Here is a 21,176-nt window from a genome sequence, read left to right on the forward strand (position 1 = left end):
AGTAAAAGAAAAACTATATCTCCATATTTGTAGTTTACATGGATCGTAGCCATGACGTTGAAGTTGGAGCTTTTGTCCAATCAGGAGCTTCGCCTGTGAGAACTAGGAAGCAGCTGCTCCCGGAGAAAACACCAGACTTATTACCTGATGGCTACCGGCGTCTAACGTAATATCGCCAAGGCTGCTGGGAAGAGTCGAAGTACAACATATTGAACGTTAGATGTTTCTGATGAAGGCAGGTTGTCGGGCATTAAATATCATATTCTTTCTGTCCTGTTATTCCGTTGTGTCGGTTAACGACGTCGTCGGCTAGCAGCTCAGCTGTCAACCGCACTTAGACCGTTGTCATGTTTCTGACTCATGCGGAGGTATGGAGAACATACTGGGAGTGTGTTTCCAGGCCATACACGGTGATCATCTGCTCCCTCACAGCCACAATGTACTATCTGTGGGGCCGCGAGTGTCAGGTCAGTCTCTGCGGTCGAAGTTAGCGGCAAAGACTCCGCCATACCCGCTTTGACTTACAGTTTAGTTGGATTTTTAAGCGTTTTATTTCCTTTAAAATGAAGATCACTATATCCTATTAACTCCTATTCGACTTTATCTGTGGTATTTTGTTTTTCTAATTAATTAAAAAACTGTTTTTTCGTTTTATTTATTTACATTTTTAAGCTTATTTAACATTTCTTGGTCCATAATTTTACAGTTTTTAGTGTTTGGGTTCAGAGGTTTGTACTCAAAGCTCTGAACCTTTTTTTAAAAAAATTAACTTTATTTTGTATAAAATTAAATCTGTAGGTTATAATATTGTAATATGTGTATCATCTGTGTATGAGATATGATCTTTTATTCTACAAAATTATTGATTCCATAAATAAAACTGGAAGAAGATCATGGTTATGAGTGATCATTTGGTAATAAGCAGTATATCAGCTTTATTCATAATAAGTGTTTTACTTAAGTTTAAGCAGCTAAAGTGAGGATAATTTCAAAGTATGGTCAATAGTAGAATTTGTTTATGTAGAAAATGCAGAAAAAATAAATATCTAAAATATCTTCACAGACTGTAAACAAGACAATATGAATTTTGAATTGATTATATTTGAATACTATTTTCAAATATCTAAAACGTTGGTAAGAGTTATTTTCTCATTGTTAGCTACTTGCTAATCAAATGCTATTGTGTAACATCACATCAAAGTTTCCAAGTGATGTATTTCTTGCAGAGCTGGTCACATCACATCTACATACCACTGATACTGCCATTATTTTCTTTGTACCTTGTTCTGCTCGCCTGGTGTGTTTTGGATGTTTTCTTGTCTCTCACAGGTGTGAATGTATTAGCAGCTGTGCTTTTATAACGCCTTCATCTGGTCTTGTGTCCTTTCAGAGACCAGCTCTGGTTTGCAGTGAGGCTTTCAGTGCATTCCTCTTCAAGCACTGTCCTGTGGTAGCTGAGCGCTTCAGTCCCACTCCGTGGTGCTGGGGAGGCCGACTTCAAACGCTGGTCTGTGCTGCCCTCAAATCCAGACCCCCTGTCAGTTATCGCAAGTAGGAAGAAACCCTCTTTTTTCAGTTCACCACTATTTACAAGAGGGTTAAAAATCTTAATCTAAACATTTAATTAAATAATGAATATCTTGTCTCGTCCCTTCATCTCCCAGTGAGCTGATCCGTACAGTGGATGGTGGTCAGATCTCTCTTGACTGGTTGGACAATCAGGCCAGTGTGACCTACCCAGAATCCTCCACGCGTCCCACAGTGCTCATCCTCCCAGGGATTACAGGAAACAGCCAGCAGTCCTATGTGCTTCACGCCGTTAGCCAGGCCACACGCCACGGTTACAGGTCAGCTGCACTCCTCACACAAAATGAAGTGATCTTGAAGCAGCGCTAACAGGAAAGTTTACATTAAGCAGGAAGCTTATTGTAGCTTGTGCCCGGTATTTGCCTGAAGCAGTTTTCATAAATACTTTCCTTCCTAGATGTGTGGTCTTCAACAACAGAGGTCTTGGAGGGGAGGAGCTGCTGGTAAGTACAATGAATACCTAATAAATTAGAATAATATCAAATTAGTTTTTAAAAATCTGTAAGTAACATGTCAATACACTCTGAAGGACCCCAGTTGAGTGAGGAAAGTGAGGATTTTAGAGCGGGAGGACAGAAATGAGAAGTAGGAAACTGTGGTGGTCTTGAACTCTGATCCCCCCTGCAAGGATTCTAGCCTTTGGTAGATGGGTTGCCAATGTATTTAATCCCAATTTAAAACAGTTTCAGATTAAAAAAAAAAACCAAACAAACAAAAAAAGTGAATTGAAAGTATTTTCTGTGTGTTTAAGTAGTAATTTAAGTTTTTCCACTGATACACCATTTCAGACCAATAATAACACTAACAGAAGATCTGAGGCTTAAGCACTGCATGTAACTGCCCTCCTGTATCCCTCTGCTTGCTTCAGACACCAGTCACCTACTGTGCTGCCAATACTTCAGATCTTGAGTGTGTGGTGCAGCATGTCAAAGGGCTCTACCCCAGTGCTCCTGTGCTTGGGGCTGGTGTGTCTTTGGGAGGGTGAGTTGGTGCATAGTGTTTCTGCTGGCCTCCATTTCTGGACCTAGATTTGTCGTCTGTGTCTTTCCTCCATTTCTTTTATTTATTGATTTTTAACAATTTTATGATTCGTTTCTTTTCACCCTGCTGCAGCATGGTGTTGTTAAACTACCTGGCCCGTAAGCACACCGAGTCAGGATTGGTTGCCGGTATCACCATCTCCGTACCCTGGGATGCACGTAAGTCCTCTGACTCGATGGAGGAACCGCTCAACTGGCTGCTCTTCAACAGGCACATCACGAGATGCTTGCACCGCGCTGTCACCAGGTTGGATACATTTGGGTTCATAAATTTTGTCTAACAGTTTTGCGTTTGTAAATCCAGTTAAATAAAAAAACAAAAATCTGTTTCTCACAGGCACAGGAAGATTTTAGAGAAAGTGGTGAATGTTGACTATGTCCTGAAGGTATGATACAATATTACTCACAGTTTGTCAGTTTCTTAGATGTATAATTGACTTTCCATTCATCGTCATCTTGTTTTCACACCCTTTTGTAGGCTCGGTCCATCCGTGAGTTTGACGAACGCTATACGTCTCTGATGTTTGGTTATAGCTCATGTATGGATTATTACCGCGATGCCAGCCCAGGCAAAAAGCTCCCCAATACAGCCGTACCCATCCTGTGTCTCAATGCTGCTGATGACCCTTTCTCTCCACAAACTGGTGAGTACACAACAGGAGAGGTGTGTCAGTATAAGCACTGCAAAGGGGAAATAACAGCTGTAATGGTTTACTCATAAATGTGACGTTTTTCAGATTTTATGGTCCTATTCGAAAAAAACAAGTTGGGAACATTGTGTAAAATTGAATGCTTTACTGAAAGTTGTACAAGACATCATATTAAAAGTGTACTGCTAAAGAAAACACCTGGTGGAACATTAGTAACACGGTTGGGTATAAATAGAGCATCCAAGAGTGTCTAGGTTTCTCAGAAGTAAAGGTGGGGCAGCGTTTACTACTCTGTTAAAGACTACACGAAAAAATAGTTGACAGTAAAGTTTCTCAAAATAAAGCTGCAAATGATCTTGGAATTTTAGAGAATCAAGCAAACTCTCTGTATGCAAGTGACAAAGCTAAAAACCAAGGCTGATATCTTAAGGCCCTTAGGTGCCAGTGGGTTCATTGCCACAGACTCAGGAACACTACTGAAAACATATGTAAGCGAATACAGTTCAATACTGCATCCACACATGCAAGATAACACTCTCTCAAACACTTTCATCTTTGTGTGTGAGCTCATTTAAGATGGACTGAAGCGACGTCAAAACAGATGATTGAATTTATCTCTATTATATTAGGAAATGTCTCATTCTTTTTAGCACAATTCCTTTTTTATATGTAATCATGGACGTTGAAGTCTCCGGGTTACAAAAGGTTTCCGATTCACGTGTCTGCTTTGTGTCTACTTTGCTGTCTGTTTATATTCATTTGGGCTTTTTCTTTCCTGCTCTCACAGCCTTCCCGGTGTCCGTAGTTCAGGATCTTCCTAACGTCGCCCTGGTATTGACGGCCCACGGGGGACACATTGCCTTCTTGCAGGGTTTTTTTCCTCTAGGCGAGAGCTATATGGAGCGCTTGTTTGGCCAGTTTGTGCACGCAGTCTTTGAACACCGGGAGGAAATGAAGCAAGCCTGTGGTATCAGAGAGGAGCAAATGAAGGACTAACGAGCAATATGAAGGCACTTACACTGAAGTAATTCAACATTTGCAGCTGCAACTCTGCTCATCTACCTCATGACCTCAGGTTCATGTTCAAGTCATGTAGAAATAAAAAAATGACAGTGAAGTAAAATCAGTAAAGCTATTTTGAAGTATTTAATACATTTTAGTCAATTTGAAAATATTGCTGATCAATTGATTGCTACCTACTTTCAGTCACAAAGGCCGTCTGTGCACCGCACACCTGTAGTATGTAGACTGCACTGTAGAGTTCAAGTGCTCTGCTTGTTGCTATTTAAAAAAAGTGAAGAGTTGGTTATTAAAATTAAAAACAGCATTATTGTTGTTTTCTTCTTGCTAATTATGTTTTTTTCCCTTTTGCATCAAATGCTTATTTAGTTTTGAGCCTTCAAGAAGTGTTTTCCTCGGGGTTTGTGGCATGCCTTAAAGGATGAAACTTTCCTGTGTTTATACGCTGCATGTTGTACAGTAAACGACACCAGTGGTAAATGAGCCGACACTGGGTAAAGACCATTAACGCCCTGTGTGGTGCTTCAGTATCTGCTGCTATAAAGTGTAATTAAGTATCGTAAGCATCACACAAGGACCAGATCAGCATGTACATGTACTGAATGTATTTTTATTATCAGTAGACAGTACATCAGCTTTGTTTTTGTATTACCAACAGTGCACTGATTAATATGTAGCTTTACTGTGCTAGGTGGTATTAGTGTAGGATTCATGCCATTTTTAAATGACGCCACTGCTGGCTATAAAAGGAAGTGTTTTCAATCATCGGCATGAAGAAAATAGGTGATAATGGTGCTAATTGGTGGCTTTTAATTGTCAGCGTGAGGGTGGATGAGAATTTAATTTAGCTTTTTCAGAAGTAAAAGAGGCTTTTCATGAATGTCACGAATCCATCAGCTATTTGCATGTTTACCACATTCACCTGCCTTTTAATATCTTTTTTTTTTAAACTCACGCCTTATTTATAAACTTTATGTATGGGCTGTAAAGACAATCACGGTGTTATTGCAATATCATGTAATGGTGCAATATTTGGGCATTGTATGTTCGATGGTGTATCTTGTAATTACACTACAATTAAAGGGTGATAAAGATCGACTGGTGATTTTTACATCTTGAGTTTGTCTGGAAGCTTCAAGTGGCCGTTCACTGTGATCGATAGCAAGTCGCAGCAGGTTTATTTTGTTATAGCACGTATCACCAGGTTTGACCTGTAGTGGAAAAATGTTATAACCCATATGCTGCCTGTCACTGAGTTACCCTTCACTTGCACCGCTGAAATCCGAGGCCTTTAATCTCTGAGCGCTCGAGTCATTAATGTCGCAGATTAACCAGGAAGATATCAATAATTAACTGTGAACAATAAAGGCCCACGCCCTTTGTCACAATGCTAACCCTCTAACCTCATTTAGAGTCATTTGTGGCCTAGAAAACATTCAGTGGCATTTACTCTGTGGAAAAACAGGAACCTGAAGGAGTAGCCACTTTCCGAATCTGGCAGATAAAATCTACCCTAAAATAGTTCCACACTACCCCAGCTCTTATGTGAATGCAGCCATTTGGAAGAAAGGTGCTTGTTGCGAACACATTTTTTCTTTCTAAAGACAAAAATATGAAGGTAGAAGAGTGAGGACTTGTGCAGCTTTTATGCTTCTACTTCAGCTTTGTGGCAGCTTTTGCAGTGACTTGTTTGCTTGTGCTCCCACTTTAATTTCCTCACTTCTCTGTCATCTGCGTCAGTGAGAAACAATTACTGCTAATAAACGTCACAGTAATCACAAATCAGTTCCTGTTTTTTTTTAAGGTAACAAAATAATGTGAATGAGGTATAAAAGAAGCACCCTGGTACGCTTTTCTTCTACTTGCCCGATGTGTTCTTTCGGGATGAATAACGTGCTGCAACATCGCACTTTAGCTGTGTGTTTTCTCAACTGAGCATAATTTTTACAGCCCAGCTTTCTCTCCAGCTCATCCTCCTCCTCCCTCCTCCTCCTCTTCTTCTCCTTCTCGTACTCCTGCTGCCTGTATTCCTCTACCTGGTGTGATAGGAGGAGCCTCAGGTTATGGTTAATGATTCAACACCAGAGCCGTGGAGATTGATAGATACAGAAAAAGAAGGAAAGATTTAGTGAGAGAGAGAGAGAGAGAGAGAGAGAGAGCTGGAGAGAAGTAAAAATAGTAAAGCTGTAGACGGGGAAATGTAAGCTGAGAAAGTATGCAGTGGCAGGAAAAGTAGAAGAAGGAGTATTGATAGAGAGTTTGCAGGCTGCATGCGGTGTGTCTGCTCAGGTGTGTCCAGTCTGTAGCTCATCTGGGGTTCAAGCAGGTCAGAAAAACTGCACAGAAAGCAAAAAACTTCTCTGCAGTGGAAAAGTGGATATCGTTGAGCAGCTCAAGGTGATTATTTGGCTCCTGTGATCCATGCGGCCTTCATAGGCAGGACATTAGATCACCTTGTCTGCTGATCACACCATGCCTGCAGGTGAGTGTGGCTTCAGTCTATTCGTCCACAGATTACGTGCAAATAGTGTCTCAGAGTTGTAGATTAGGTCAGACAGGCCACCTTCAGGCGTTTATCGGTTCTTTAAATATATTACCGCTGTGTTTAAAGTACAGATCAGCATTGGTTCAGCTTAAGTTTTATTGGTTTTTGATTTACTACAGCGATTAACAAAACGTCATATCTGAGAAAAGGCTGCCTAATAAAGACAAAGCACATGACTTCCTTCCAGGTTTCTATTACAGAGTATCTTATGAGAATTCAGCTGTAGTTACACATGGCCATGAATTAATAATGAAGCAGTATGAAGTGGACTGTATGCTGGCTGTGTCAGTATAATGGTAGCTGGCATCATGTTCCTGGCGTGCAGCTGAAAAGCAGACACAAATATCTGTTTTTCTTTCTTTTTCTCTCTCCTTTTTTTGGCATTGTCTGCTTTAATATCATGTTTCCTGGGATCCTCCAGGATCATTTACAGAATATATGAATATACGCATGTTAAATGAATGTTGCTCACTTTTAAAGTTCATTCAGTATTTAAATAATAACCTGTTTTGTTTTTGATTTTTTTTTTTTTTACCATTGTAACAAAAATAACAAACATGGACCAATGAAACAGCAAATATTCAAACAGAAATACAGCCACCTACCTATCAGTTGCCCCAGGGCTGAAGAATAACTGAGCAATTTCCCCCATTGAGTGTCAGCCTGCAGGCACTAAAGGTTATCATCTCAATCAGCTCAGATTGTCTTTCTCAACAGCTACAAGTTCCTAGAAAGTTTACAAATTGTGTTTGTGCACGGCTCTGTCTTAGTGTGTGCTTTGGTGACAATTTAACGAACCATCCTGAGGCAAATCTGATATTCAAGTAAGCATGTAGGGACATATTTTTATGATCTGTGTAAACTGACCATTAAGGTCTTTTTCTTTTCTGTAACACATTTATGAGCTATGTGCACTGCAGTCACGTCGCTTTCTGTACTGAAATCCCTGGAAAAATATCTAGTTTAGGCCGCTGTACATGTCTTTTTTAAGTGCCCATGCTCCCTCGCAGAACAGGAGCTGTTTATATTTCCCTGTCACATTCTGCTGGTGTTTTACTAAATGACTTTATGAGTTTAGTTTAATCTTAGGCCTGTCCAATGTTCAGGGTGAGGCAGCAGTAACCTGGGGTCATACGATGTGTGCCGTGAACACAGGCAAACAGCCTCTCCAGGGTTTTTACTGTGTGTTTAGTAAAATGGGCACATATCCAAGTGTGTTTGTATTGATTGGAGTGTTTAAAAAAAGAAAACAGAAAAGGAATCTTGTTTGCAGAGGTTCTTTAAACAGGTCACCTTGATTAAGAGAGGTATTGGATCTGGCTTGTGGTTAACTTCATTGTTAATCTCATGCAGCAGTGCTAATGAATCTGTCAGTTAATATGACCTGCTTATGCATAGTCACAGGGTTTTTTATGTCTCACATTAGTGTAACAACCCACAACCAGCAAATATAAATAATCTGCATATAAACGCAAAGCCTGGAAAAAGCGATCCATCATTTAAAGGGGTTTTTATACAGCTTTGACAGGTTTTGTGTCATTATCAGTCACAGAAACTGTAACAGATCTTCAGCAAATGCTGGCAGGGTGTGACAGCACTCAGAAAGCACCCCGTTGACTGTCCATCATTAGTCTGCATTATTCAGCAGGGCTCTTGCTGTGTGCTGCCAGTGAAGTAGGGTTCAGTGCTTTGAGAAAAAGGTATCAACACAGTTACAGTTTAAATATCACCCTTTATGGCTTTGTGTGTAGGAGTTTCCACAAATATCACAACAACTGGGGCTACATTTTATGTCTGTGTTCAGGTGCATAATTTATACAACTTCTCGTTTTCCTGTTATATGAAATTCTCCCATAAATCTTCCTTTTAAAAAAAATCTTATTCCCGCTGTAGCTATGGAGAAGCAAATAGAGGAGCTGAAGCAGCAGCTAGAAAAGCAATGTCTGATCAACAAGGAGCTGCAGAGGCAAAATAAGGACCTAGGTGAGTACAACAATAACTATATAAGCTTTAAATATTGTAGAGACTTCATTGTGCAATAGCAGGTTCATTGAGGTGAATATTGGGATATATACGAACACATGAATTAAAGGTGGAGCTCTTAAAGTTCTGAAGGTTGAGTTCAAATTTAGAGAACCAGAATGAGGCCTTCACAGGACTTTTACTTAAGATGTGGAATCAGTGGAACTTAGACAGGTAGACATGGTCAAGACAAACGGCTGAAGCAGTTTGAACAGGAAGCTTCATGTGCTCACAGAAACTGGATTAGAGAAGATTCCCTGGTCTGATAAGTCTCCACTTGTGCTGCTTGTTTTGGATGGTAGATGGTCAACATTTCACATCAACATCAAACCATGGATCCATGATCTCGTGATGATGGTGTAATGGCATGGGAGATATTTTCTTGGCACACTTTGGGTGCCTTAGTATTAGATCTTATCATCCTATTATGACCACATGTCCATCCTCTGGTGGCTAATGTGGCATGTCATAAAGCTCATGTCATCTCAAACTGGTTACTTGAACATGAGAGTTTCACTGTACTGAAATGTCTCGCATGGTCACCTTTGGGGTGTGATGGAATGGGAAAATCATGCCATGGATGACATGTGACAAAATCATGTGATGCTGTCAGGTCAATATGGAATAAAGTCTCTGAGGATTGTTTCCAGCACCATGATGAATCTATGTAATGAAGAATTAAGACAGCTCTGATCCAACCCAGTACTAGCAACATGTACCTAATTATGTGACTGATGAGTGTAAAATGTTGGAGGGATGCAACTAAAATTTTAGACTTTTTTTTTCTGATCATGGCCAGAGATCAGTTAATAGCATGGATCAGTTATTAGCATGGCCCCACTGTACATAAAACACGGAGTACACATGTAGAAAACCATGCAGTTACTCATTGGTTTATGGGCTTAAACCACAATGAGAGATGGATCAGGCTGATAAGTGGATGACATTATATACTCATGAATGGATGACATTACATACATTTATGACTTGTCAGTCATAAATGTATCCATGCCCAATGTATGCTTTATGTTATTTGTCTTTGATTGTGATCTTAATTGACAAAAGTGACATCAGTATGTGACTCAAAGACTCGAAACGGGTGATTCATAAAATAAACTCACTATTAAGGTATTTAGTGAAGTCATAAATCAAGAGACAACTAGGGTCATTCTAGGGTGATTCATTACGTTTGCATTCAGAGGAGTGGATCCCTGCAGGCCATTAGAGAGAATTTACTTTGGCTTATGTTTCAGACCCATATCCATCTTTTATATACAAAGCACAGAAATCGTCACTTTTAATGTGTTTTGCACATTTAATATGTGTTTTTTTTCTTCACATTCACAGAAAAACGACTCACCGAGAAAGAGAAACTCCTGCAACAACTGCAGACTCAGTATCATGATCTCGGTAAGCAGCTCTTCACGGGAACACAGAACAGGGACACATCTACTTATCTACTTACACACATGATTGATGCGATTTCTAATGGCGATCTGTAACCATCCATTTGTTTCTGTTACAGACTTTCCCTCTCAGACCGGTAATGAGATTGAACCTGAGGTCAGGAAGAGCCGTGCAGCTGTCATAGCTTCAGAACCAATCCCGGAGAACCTGGAGATTAAACGGGCGAGGGTGAAGAAAAATGTCAGGTCAGCATCAGCACCTTTCCAACAACTTATATAATACCCAGTTTGTATGTTGTAGATGACTTCTTTGAACTTTCTATCGGCAGTGAGACGAGCCTAATTGTCAAAGCTATCCAGAAGAATGACTTCCTGAGCCGGTTAGATGATGAGCAAATAGCCATGATGGTGGACCTGTTAAAGGTATCTCACTTCAATCCTGGAGATGAAGTCATTCAGGAAGGCTCTGAAGGAGACAGCATGTACATTGTGGCAGGTAGGCACACACCTTAGTATGAATGTCTGTCTTTTTATCTGCGATTGCTCCATGTATATACGGAAGATTTTTAAAACTGGGTTATTAACTTCATACAGCATCATTTCACAAATAAGCAAATTTTAATATCTATTTTTTTTTGCCCTTTCTTTATAGCTGGTGAGCTTTCTGTGAGCCAGTCTGGCCGTGACCTCCGAACTCTTACTAGTGGTGATGTTTTTGGAGAGCTGGCGATTCTGTACAACTGCAAAAGGACAGCAACAGTCAAAGGTCAGCCTGTATAATGATGCCTCCTGGAGGGTTTTGCAGAGGGTTGTAGTGATTGTATTATATAGTATAATGTAATTTATGTGGAGACATGTATGTATGTATAATATATGACCACAAATGTTCTACATATGAGATAATGGATGAACTTTTTGACAGAAATACATAGCAGTGCATTGGAGGAAAACTGCCCAGCATGTTAACAACAAAACATCAACCTAACTCTAGAGCATGGTGGGGAGAATATCATAGTTTGCTTTGGTATTTGGACACATTATAGTCACTGAGGGGAGAACAAACTGACTAACAATAACACTTCTGAAAAAGAAGAAACTCTTATTTTGAAAGGACCCAAACAGTATCCTGATTGAAACTGGTTTAGTGTGGTTTTGGGACTGGTTGTCCAAAATCCCCAAAATGGATGCAGAAAACATGTGAAGGAGGATGTTGCTGCTTATCACAAACGCTTGGAGTCGCATTTTGATATAATGAACATGCCTTGTGCTATGAAAGGTAGCAGCTTTTTCGGACAATGAAATGTAAAATGTGACAAAACCAAAACAATAACATAACTTAACTAACATAACAGTGACAGAAAAAAATAATAGCTTTTTAGTCACAGTAGTTTTGTAACAAAGGTGCCTGATTCAATGTAGAAAAAACAGTGTGTTCAAGTACATCCCTTTACAATGCAATCCACCCGTGGGAAGGCAGTTTTCTCCCATCTGCAGCAAGCTTGTCTCTCATTTATCTCACTTTGTCATATGAGTTCTGCGATGGTAATAGAGTGCATCTGGCTATGGTTTTATGTCATTTATTTCAGATTTCATCTATTACATCTGAACAGTATTTGTGAATTTTCAATCAAACCAAATCCCAATAATTTTAAAGGTTCAATCAGTTTTTGTTACAGTTGTAGTTAAATTAATTCAAGAGTTCAAATGTCTTAATCGTAAAATATGCTTCAAAGTTAACTGAGTCCACTACTCTTTTTATTTTTGTTTATTTTTATCTCTATTATTGTGTGCTCATATTGCAGCAAAGACACCTGTGCATCTGTGGTGCATGGAGCGACAGACCTACAGAAGCATTATGACCAACAAGTCCAAGAAGAAACGAGAACAGCTCATGGGCTTCCTGAAGACGTGAGTTTCTAGACTCAGCAGCCATGATAAAACTTTCATCCCGACTCCTCGGATTCTCTTTGTAACTCTATCATAACAGTTTTGGTATTTTTCGCTGCACTAATGCAGCAAATGCTTCCCCTATTTCTAATTTTCTCTTAAATTCCCACTTGCCATTTCAGGGCCCACACTCTGAAGGACCTGAATGATGTCCAGTTGTCCAAAATCATTGACTCCATGGAGGAGGTGTGCACCTCGATGTCTTTTTTTGCTACGACACAACAGAATCAAATACACTGAACACAAGGATGTTTTCTTTCAGCTCTTGGAGTGAATCTGAAAGTACACATTTTTCTTAATATTATTTTTAATTCTGTCTCTTCTAGGTGAAGTACCAGGACAAAGATGTTATAGTTCGAGAGGGAACAGAAGGAAACGCATTCTACATCATCCTCAAAGGAGAGGTAACGATATCTTAACGTGCGTCTTTGGCCAGTCACACCCAGAGTTTTTATCCAGCCTATTTCACAAACCCATATTTCTCTTGTGTGCATAACATTTATTCTTTCCGTTTGTTTGCCTGTGTGCGTGTTTCCCCTTCAGGTGTTGGTGACTAAGAACGTGAACGGTCATCAGAAGCAGATTCGCAGGATGGGAAAAGGGGAGCATTTCGGGGAACAGGCCCTCATACGGTAACCATGGAGACACAACACATGCCTGAGGACATTTGCGAGAGCCTCGTGCAGCACGATGTGCTCCTCGCGGCTTCCTCAGCTGCTGTCAGCTGTGACATTTTTATTTTGCAGATTCTTCAGATTATCCTCCGAATGCTCTCTGGTGACGGAAACATCACGTTTTTCCCTAAATTGCGCAGTTCTGCTAAGATGCAAATGAGCCATTGAAGCAAATTTATTGCTGTGGCTGTCAGTAGAGGTGCATGCATACAGAAACACTGTGTGTGTGTGTGGGTGTGTGTGTGTGTGTGTGATCCTCTGGTGGAATAACAGAGGTTGTTTTGATTATACAAGGAGGATATTGGATTTTTAATAAATATCAAATATCATCTAGCTTGGGTTGTCTGCCTCTAATTTGCAGGACATGCAGCACCATTGCAATTTCACTGGGAATTATTTTTCTCAAAATAATGCAGTACTTTTTCACATTGCATATTTTTTAATCTACATATTAGTATTTGCTAATATATGTTATTCAATTAAAATATCTCTATGAGGTTCTCTTTCTGCAGCTGTATTCATTGCATTTCCACAGACTTGAATTTTGGCAATGCTTTTTGTCTTGCAGCGAGGTCTTGAGGACAGCAACCTGCACTGCCGACGGCCCTGTTACCTGCTTCTCCATTGACAAGGAGTGAGTCTGACCCAGCACTCAATTCCGACAGTAACCGAATGTGATAGTGTGTTCGCTCAGGCTCTGCAGTGACAGCTGTTGCTCCTGGAGAGGACAATTCTTCGGTTGCTTTACAGTCTGTTTGCTGTCTGTTGTGTTTTCCCACTTGCTTACAGATGCACAGCTTGACTAATGATGCCTTTTGTTTAGGGTATTTGAAGAAACAATTCCCGTAGAGCACCTGGAACTCTTTGATGAGTATGTATTGAAAAAAAAGCACTGTTGATTGCATAACCACAATTTGTTTTTTCCTCCACCTTACCGAGAGTGTGACGTGGAGGTGAAATAGACTGCCCCAGTTAGTTTCCTGCTCATATCCTGTCAAATTTATTTTCACTTCCAGCTCCAAAGTGATGCAGGAGGCGCAACCTCCAGAAAAGTTGAGGTGAGGGGCTGTTGAAGGTGAAGGTTAAAATATGTTACAAAACCAACAATCAGTCACCAGAATAAGCTCAATAAGCAGTTATTAGTGAAAACAAATCTAAAAAATTTAAATAAAATCACCACTCTTTCTCAGCCCCAGCTCCACTCTGAGATTGAAGGATCTGGTTCCAGTCTTCTATCAGGAGGGTCGCTATCAAGGAGATCCTGTCACACTTGGAGTTGGAGGATTTGGCCGTGTGGCGCTGGTCAGTTGTGCATCTTGTCTGGGTTTAAAAACACACACACTATATATATATATATATATATATATATGTATATATATATATATATTTTAAACATTTATTAGAAAGGTAGAAACTACAGAGGTAGTTTTCACCACCACACCAGAACAGGGTTAACACAGTCATAATGGATGATGTATTATGGTCCCATGTGTCACAACCGTTTGAGCTATCGAAATGGAAAAAGGACAATAATTATAGCTATGTTTACCCTGCACTGGCATGTGGAAGTTGCTGTTGTAAAGAGAGGCTCTGTCAGCCTACTGTAAACACTGATGTGATGTATAAGGTAGTCTGTGAACTGCTAAAGGTAATTACTCCCACAGTCAGAAAAAATTTATAATTTGTTGTTCAGCTAACTTGTGCTCAGCTCTAACCCCTCATTTTAGTTACGGTCGCATTAGCCACTAAACGTTTATGTACTTTAACATATATGGATATTTCTCTCATTTGCAGTAAATCCAAACCCCCCAGTTCCAAAAATGTGGGGACACTGTGTGAAATGCAGTGCAGAATGCAATAATTTGAAAATCTCACAACCTGTATTTTAATCACGATATAAAAGAAGCAAAACATATCAAAAGTTAAAAATAGGGAAATGTACGACTTTCAGAAAAAAATATTAGCTTGTTTTGAATTTCATGGCTGCAATGTGTCTTGAAAAAGTTGGGATAATTTGCTTCCTTTTTAGTCCAGAGTACAGGATGTTTTCCAAAAAAGAAGTTTAAATTTTGATTCGTCTGACCACAGAACAGTTTTTCACTTTTCCTTTATCCATTTTAAATGAGCTCTGTCCTGCAGAAGACTGGTGTTTTTGGATGTTGTTCATGTATGGCTTACTCTTTCCATGATAGCGCTTGAACCCCATCCTCCTTGTGAACTGCCCCTCTGCCCCTCTACCCTGCTGAGAATCTCTCCCTGTCGAAGATGCTCGATTTATACCCAACCATATTACTTTGTTACATTGTTACCTGACATGAGAACTTAAACATTTCACACATTGTCCTGACTCTTTTTGGAACTGGGGTTGTAAAATATTTAGCACTGATGACTGTTTTTGCTCTTCTAAGATGACCACCCTGCCCCATGGAAAATATTACGCCGTGAAGCGAGTCAGCAAGAAGCACATTGTTGCCAAGAGACAGGAAGAGCACATGCTGTTTGAGAAGAAGATCCTTAAAGCTGTGCAGTGTGAATTCATTGTCAGGTATCAAAGATATGTGGACTGCAGTGTTTTAAATCCATCGGTTGAGCGCAGAGCACCTGAAAATGTTTTCTGCTCTCGCTGTTTCTAGACTTCATGGAGCTTTCAAAGACACACGATACATCTACATGGTGATGGAGTTCTGTAGTGGTGGGGAAATCTGGACCAAACTCAAAGAAGTGTAAGACGAAAAGTGAAATCATGCTCTATATTTGGAGTTCCCAAGTTAAAATACATACTTTTTTGTAGAAGCTGTAGCAGATGGAAGTTTACAGAAATTTTTAAGAAAACTGTTGTCCAACTTATTGCATCTTTGTGAATGTTAGAGGTCGTTTTGACGAGCCTGTCGCTGTGTTCTGCACTGCCTGCGTGGTGGAGGCCTATGCTTACCTCCACAAGAAGAACATCATGTATAGAGACCTAAAGCCTGAGAACCTGATGCTGGATGCGAAGGGCTACGTCAAACTGGTGCGTCTTTAGCTGTAAACAAGTTTCTAAAGCAAACAAACTTTTTTTTAATGTGAATTTCAGTTAATGAAGACTTTATCATCACATTTGATTCTTGTGTGGGTGCTTGTCATCATCCAGGTTGACTTTGGTTTTGCAAAGGAGCTGGTTCGGGGCGAGAAAACCTACTCATTTGTTGGTACTCCTGAGTACATGGCTCCAGAGATCATCAAGAACCAGGGACATGACTTTGCAGTTGACTTTTGGTCTCTTGGCATCCTGATTTTTGAACTATTGGCGGGAAGGTAATAACAATGATAATAATAATACTTTTTTTTTTTAACCAACAGAGACATAAAATAACCTTAATGTTTACCAGCAGATGGCAGCAGCACTGTATGGCTTTTTCAGAGCTCAGTGTCTCACAATTTCAGGTTTCAGTCTTTTTAATACCATTCAATAAAAATTAAACATTTATTAACAACACGTTTTTTTTCTGTTTTCAAATGGTCAGCCCTCCCTTTTCAAGCTCAGAGCCCCAGAAGATTTATGCCAAAATTTTGGATGGGGAGCTCCATTATGCACCTTATATGAGCGAAGCAGCCAAGTCCATTATCAGTAAACTGTGCAGGTAAGAACAGCTGAGTTTATTGAGAGCACATAGATTACATTTTCATATAGGTCACTGATAATTGTACAAAAAAGAAAAATGGAATTAGACCTTATGAAAATTTCACTCAGTGGCAACTTCATTATCTACACCATCCTAATACTAGATTAGACCCCTTTTTGTCTTATTTGTGGCATAGGTGCTTAAAACATCCTCAGAGATTTTGGTCCATATTGGCATGACAGCATCACACAGTTACTGCAGATTTGTCAGCTGCACATCCATGATGTGAATCTGCTGTTCCACCACATCCCAGAAGAGCTTTTTACACTAAGATCTGGTACCTGTGGAGGCCGTTTGAGCACAGTGAACTCACTGTAATCAGTTTGAGATGATTTGAGGTTTGTGACATTATTGCATATTAGCTTGCAAGAAGCAGCCATGAGAAAATTGGTACACTGAGGTGTTAAAGGGATGGACATGGGTAGTATTAATAGTCAGGTAGGCTTTAGCATTTAAAACAGAGATTTCAAAGTAGTTTCCACATCGTGGGCCACAGTTTGATCTTAAGTGGGCTGGACCAATGAAATGTGTAAAATTACAGAAAACTATATCTAGTAGTTCACTGCACACACTGTCCCGTAAGTATACAATATAGTTTGTCAATGTGTGTTTTTGTCTGTTTTTGCTGACTGTGAATTCAATGTAAAAACTGATATTTCTATAGAAGAGTGGATTTAATTACTTAAGTATAGTATGGATGGCTGTAGGGAAGGTCTTTATCATAAGCTGTAAAACTGATGAGATTAAAAGTTTAAAAGTCTCTAAATTTATGCCTTTTAGTGGACTGGATTGGAGTCTGCCGATTCTGGTCCCCGGGCCTTATGTTTGACAACCTGGTTTAAACACAAAATTATTACAAAACTATCGTTCGCTGGATATTTTCTCTTTTTTGGACCATTCTCTGTAAACTCTAAAGATGGATGTGTAAGAAAAAATCCCAGTAGATTGTCAGTTACTGAAATACTTAGACCAGCCCGTCTGGCACCGACAACCACGTTCAAAGTCACTTAAATTACTTTTCTTCCTCATTCTGATGCTCAGCTTGAACTGCACGTCTAAATGCATTGGTTTGCTTCCATATCGTTGGCTGATTTGAAATAGAATTCACAAGCACTTAAGCAGGTGTACCAAAAAAAACTAAAAATCCCCCAAAATCTGGTCGGTGAGTTTTCTTGTTTGGAAATGCCACAGTGCCTCAAAGTACAGTGTGAATAATGAAAAATGACAAAAATGTCTGAAAAAGAAAGCATTCCATCATTAGATGCATTTGTATTTACATAGAAATATATTTGTAATAAAACACACCTCTTGAAAAATGAAAGCTCATGAAACCAAAAGCAGTTTCTGAACTGCCTTCTCTCTGAATGATGCATTTTTTCAGACCTCGGCCTGGTCAGAGATTAGGAAACACCAAAAATGGGATCAAAGATATCCGGCATCACAGGTAACCATGGCAAAACTCTCTTCTTTGGTCACCTACTGCTGCCTGTACTGTAGTACATTACACTACACCACCAGTCTGAACCACTGGTACAACCAAGATGTATCCATGCTTTCACGTTGTTTATGCCAGATTCTGAATCTACTATACAAATGTTGCATCTGAAATTGAGAACAGAAAGCTTTTTTCCAAACTTCCATCATCCAATTTTGGTGTGAATTGTAATGTCAGTTTCCTGAGCTCTTCTGCTTACCTCGGTTGTAACCAGTTGTTATCTGATTTACTGTAGAGTTCCTATCTAACTTGAAGCAGGTCAGCTATTCTCCTCTGACCTTTGGCATCAACAAGGCATTTTTGCCTATATTGAACAGGCAACAGTAATTTTATACATTTACTAATCTGTAATGATAAACATTATGCACCTTTCCACCTCAAGTGCATAGCACATACGATGTTGCGTAATTATTATAGCGGTATTACTATAGAGTGAGTACATTTACTACAATAAATATATACTATGTGAAAAATAGGGAAGTGATTAGCAGTCTAAAGTTCTTTGTACAGAAAAACAGCATGGTGATTTTGTCTTTATAGATTATGTTTCTACACTGCTGATTGAGCCTTTTTACCTTGTTATTATTTTATGATTATAAAACCATGTTTAATAATAATAATAGTAATAGTAATGACAAAATCTCCCTTTTTACCTTCAGGTGGTTCAGCAGTATGAACTGGCACAAGCTGCGTGTGGGTCAGCTTGAGGCTCCCACAGCACGGCTTATCCGCAAGGCAAGTCAAACCAGTGTTACTCTTACATGGAAAGCAGAACCTTTTTTTATGTTTAGAGAAAGTGAAACAAAAGAAGGACCGCAGGCAGGATTGTGTGGAGCAAATATTACTGGTTTTCGCAGTGGCTAAAGAACGTTTTGATACATGAAACCCACTGTGTATTCAGACTATATTAACAAAACCTGGGTCTGAAAGGTTATTACACACTGCATGAACATGAAAAAATAGAAAGTCCAAATGGAAAACAACCCTAAGTTTTTCACCCTCATATCATTACTGGCCCCAGAAAGGAAATTAGCCTATCGTAGTTGCTCCAGTTTCTTGCTCTTCTTGTCCTCATCCTCTTCCTAGTCATGTGTTAAGATTAAAAAAAACCCCAAAACTGTAGGATTATGCTTTCAAATGAACATTTAAAAATATTTTTACTAAATGCTTCATTCAAAAGTAAATGCTTCTTTAAAATAAATGATCAACTCCCCAAAAATGTTGAATTTGCTTCATTGGGACTATGTGGGTGTTATTTCGTCACTAGCCGAATTTTGTTAAAATGAGGGGATTTAAGAGTGCTTAATATTACTGATTAGAAATAGATTACGGGATAGGCTGTTTGATGAGCTTCATTAACATTTCATCCTCTTTCAGGGTCCCTGCTACATCAACTTTGATCGCTTCCCTCTTGATCAGACGAAGGCAGAAGAGGAGTTCTCTGGCTGGGACCGTGACTTCTGATTCTGCCATGTTAAAGGATCAAGAAGAGATCCCCATATAGGATAATTGTAGGTGGCCTGAGTTGGGGCCAAAACAGGGCTAAAGTCATATGAGGGTGGGAAGAATTTCCTGTTTGGAAAAAACAAAACAAACAACCAAGTTGATTTAAATTTGATTATTGGAGTGAAACTGTATCGAATCATGCACTTTAGACGTGTGCCGAAATTCCTCTTTTGCTATTCTAAAACAACCATAAAGGTGGATAAGGGGCCAAAATATGTAAATGTGTTACAAGAACATGGTACAACATTTTGTTTCCAAATACAGTCCAAGTCAATTTGGTGTCTGGTGGAGAAGTGCCAATAACAACATCTATATAACACTTTTTACTGATTCCAATAAAAACACCCATCCCTGTGTTTAGTGGAGAGTTTCTGTCATATGGTACAACTTGTACCAAACAACAACAACAAAAAAACCCTGTCCTTATCAAACCTGGAAACAGAATCATTTCTAATGCCATAGCTGTAATGTATGTCTGTGTCTATTGTTCCTTTGAATCTTTAAAGTTTTAAAGAAAAAAAAAGTGCTTATCCTCTTGATAAAGTTGTTTATGTTACACTGTTACTTTCTTGTGGTGTTAGGCCTTGATTTCTAGATAAAAAGATAACTGAACATCATGATGAAGAATACCTTTTTGATTGAAAATAAAGAAAAATTGCCCTTATACACTTGATTCAGCTCAATTTGTTACTGTGCTGCAATAAAATACCGAGCCGATTTGATTTACTTTTTTTCCTCCTGCTGACACCAAAGTATTCAGAGATTAGATTTATGATAGATAACAATGCATGGTGGAAATGCGTTTTTAAGAATGTTATCAGGGTGGAAAGTGGCCTGTGACATAATAAGGGTTTAATCTCATGTTCTTGACAATGGCTGCAGCTGACTGTTTGGGTCTGGAAAGGCACAGCTGTCTGATGTGGCAGCAGGTTTTAGGGCTGGAGGAAGGAGTCTTCCTGTCCCCTCCTGTTAATGCGCACGATGTGCCTGCTGAGACCAGTTTTCCACATCACGACACAAACTTCACAGGAATAAAAACCACATCTTCCAGAGGGAAAATACCCGCTGCCAGATGTTTCCTTCCTACAGAAGACCCAAAACACATTGAAGCATAGACTCTAATACCCCAGCAGCAATGACAGAAGCAGCCCAGAGGATGCACAGTATAGTTACAAGTATTTCCTATTCACAGCAGTAAACCGTGACTTCCTGTTTGCAGATCACTTTGTTTTACCTGTGATGCATGTGGTATGATTAACAGAGCAAACACAATATACTCTGTTTATCCAATCCCAGTAACTCATAACAGTTTTCTGATTTCTTGTCACTCTCTCGAGTAACATTCATGTGTATTGAAGCCCCATTTCTTCCAATGATGCCATAGATTTCAGCTGCACTGAATGCATCTCCAGACTCATTATAAACGATAGATTGAGCAGAAAGGGGATTGAGGCTGATAGACTCAAACGAACATTTACACAGTTGATTGATGTGGTCTTATCCTGACTCCTGTCTGTGAGTGTCTCTGTCTTCAAGCTCATTTTCTTGCGAGGAATATTGACTGAGCTCCATGTGAGAGGATTGTCTCATGCAGCCTGAAGTTTAACCTGAAACACTAAAGA

At 39.5% G+C, this 21,176-nt stretch overlaps 2 protein-coding genes across 3 annotated transcripts; both read left to right on the forward strand.

Annotated features, from left to right (window-relative positions):
- Positions 1-51: 51 nt before the first annotated feature.
- LOC101466196 (phospholipase ABHD3) lies at positions 52-5,408 on the forward strand. Of its 2 annotated transcripts, none has more exons than XM_014412170.4 (9): positions 52-467; positions 1,391-1,551; positions 1,665-1,847; positions 1,985-2,030; positions 2,456-2,568; positions 2,701-2,874; positions 2,965-3,013; positions 3,106-3,271; positions 4,065-5,408. In XM_014412170.4, the coding sequence occupies exons 1-9, from the start codon at positions 348-350 to the stop codon at positions 4,271-4,273; spliced, it is 1,221 nt and encodes a 406-aa protein (XP_014267656.3). In that variant the 5' UTR covers positions 52-347; the 3' UTR covers positions 4,274-5,408. The 2 variants fall into 2 exon arrangements, with proteins under 2 accessions (XP_014267656.3, XP_014267659.3); XM_014412173.4 differs by having other exon boundaries at positions 52-235.
- A 976-nt stretch (positions 5,409-6,384) lies between these two features.
- On the forward strand, positions 6,385-20,210 carry prkg3 (protein kinase cGMP-dependent 3). The gene is made up of 22 exons (XM_004541821.3): positions 6,385-6,779; positions 8,736-8,825; positions 10,212-10,274; positions 10,390-10,516; positions 10,600-10,766; positions 10,923-11,036; positions 12,073-12,178; positions 12,340-12,403; positions 12,544-12,621; positions 12,761-12,849; positions 13,460-13,525; positions 13,715-13,762; positions 13,908-13,949; positions 14,082-14,193; positions 15,300-15,436; positions 15,525-15,614; positions 15,760-15,901; positions 16,022-16,185; positions 16,395-16,511; positions 17,935-17,997; positions 18,708-18,783; positions 19,426-20,210. The coding sequence occupies exons 1-22, from the start codon at positions 6,770-6,772 to the stop codon at positions 19,510-19,512; spliced, it is 2,052 nt and encodes a 683-aa protein (XP_004541878.3). The 5' UTR covers positions 6,385-6,769; the 3' UTR covers positions 19,513-20,210.
- The last annotated feature ends 966 nt before the right edge of the window (positions 20,211-21,176 follow it).

Source organism: Maylandia zebra, linkage group LG15 (genome assembly GCF_041146795.1).
Source record: "Maylandia zebra isolate NMK-2024a linkage group LG15, Mzebra_GT3a, whole genome shotgun sequence".
NCBI lineage: Eukaryota > Metazoa > Chordata > Actinopteri > Cichliformes > Cichlidae > Maylandia > Maylandia zebra.

What these genes read in the sequence shown, in the direction of transcription:
- LOC101466196 (XM_014412170.4), top strand. Translation starts at nt 348, where the DNA reads ATGTTTCTGACTCATGCGGAGGTATGGAGAACATACTGGGAGTGTGTT. An exon ending in TGTGGGGCCGCGAGTGTCAG is followed by an intron (nt 468 to 1,390) that starts GTCAGTCTCTGC and finishes GTGTCCTTTCAG; the next exon opens with AGACCAGCTCTGGTTTGCAG. An exon ending in TTGGAGGGGAGGAGCTGCTG is followed by an intron (nt 2,031 to 2,455) that starts GTAAGTACAATG and finishes TGCTTGCTTCAG; the next exon opens with ACACCAGTCACCTACTGTGC.
- prkg3 (XM_004541821.3), top strand. An exon ending in TGCTTCTCCATTGACAAGGA is followed by an intron (nt 13,526 to 13,714) that starts GTGAGTCTGACC and finishes CCTTTTGTTTAG; the next exon opens with GGTATTTGAAGAAACAATTC. An exon ending in CGAAGGGCTACGTCAAACTG is followed by an intron (nt 15,902 to 16,021) that starts GTGCGTCTTTAG and finishes GTCATCATCCAG; the next exon opens with GTTGACTTTGGTTTTGCAAA.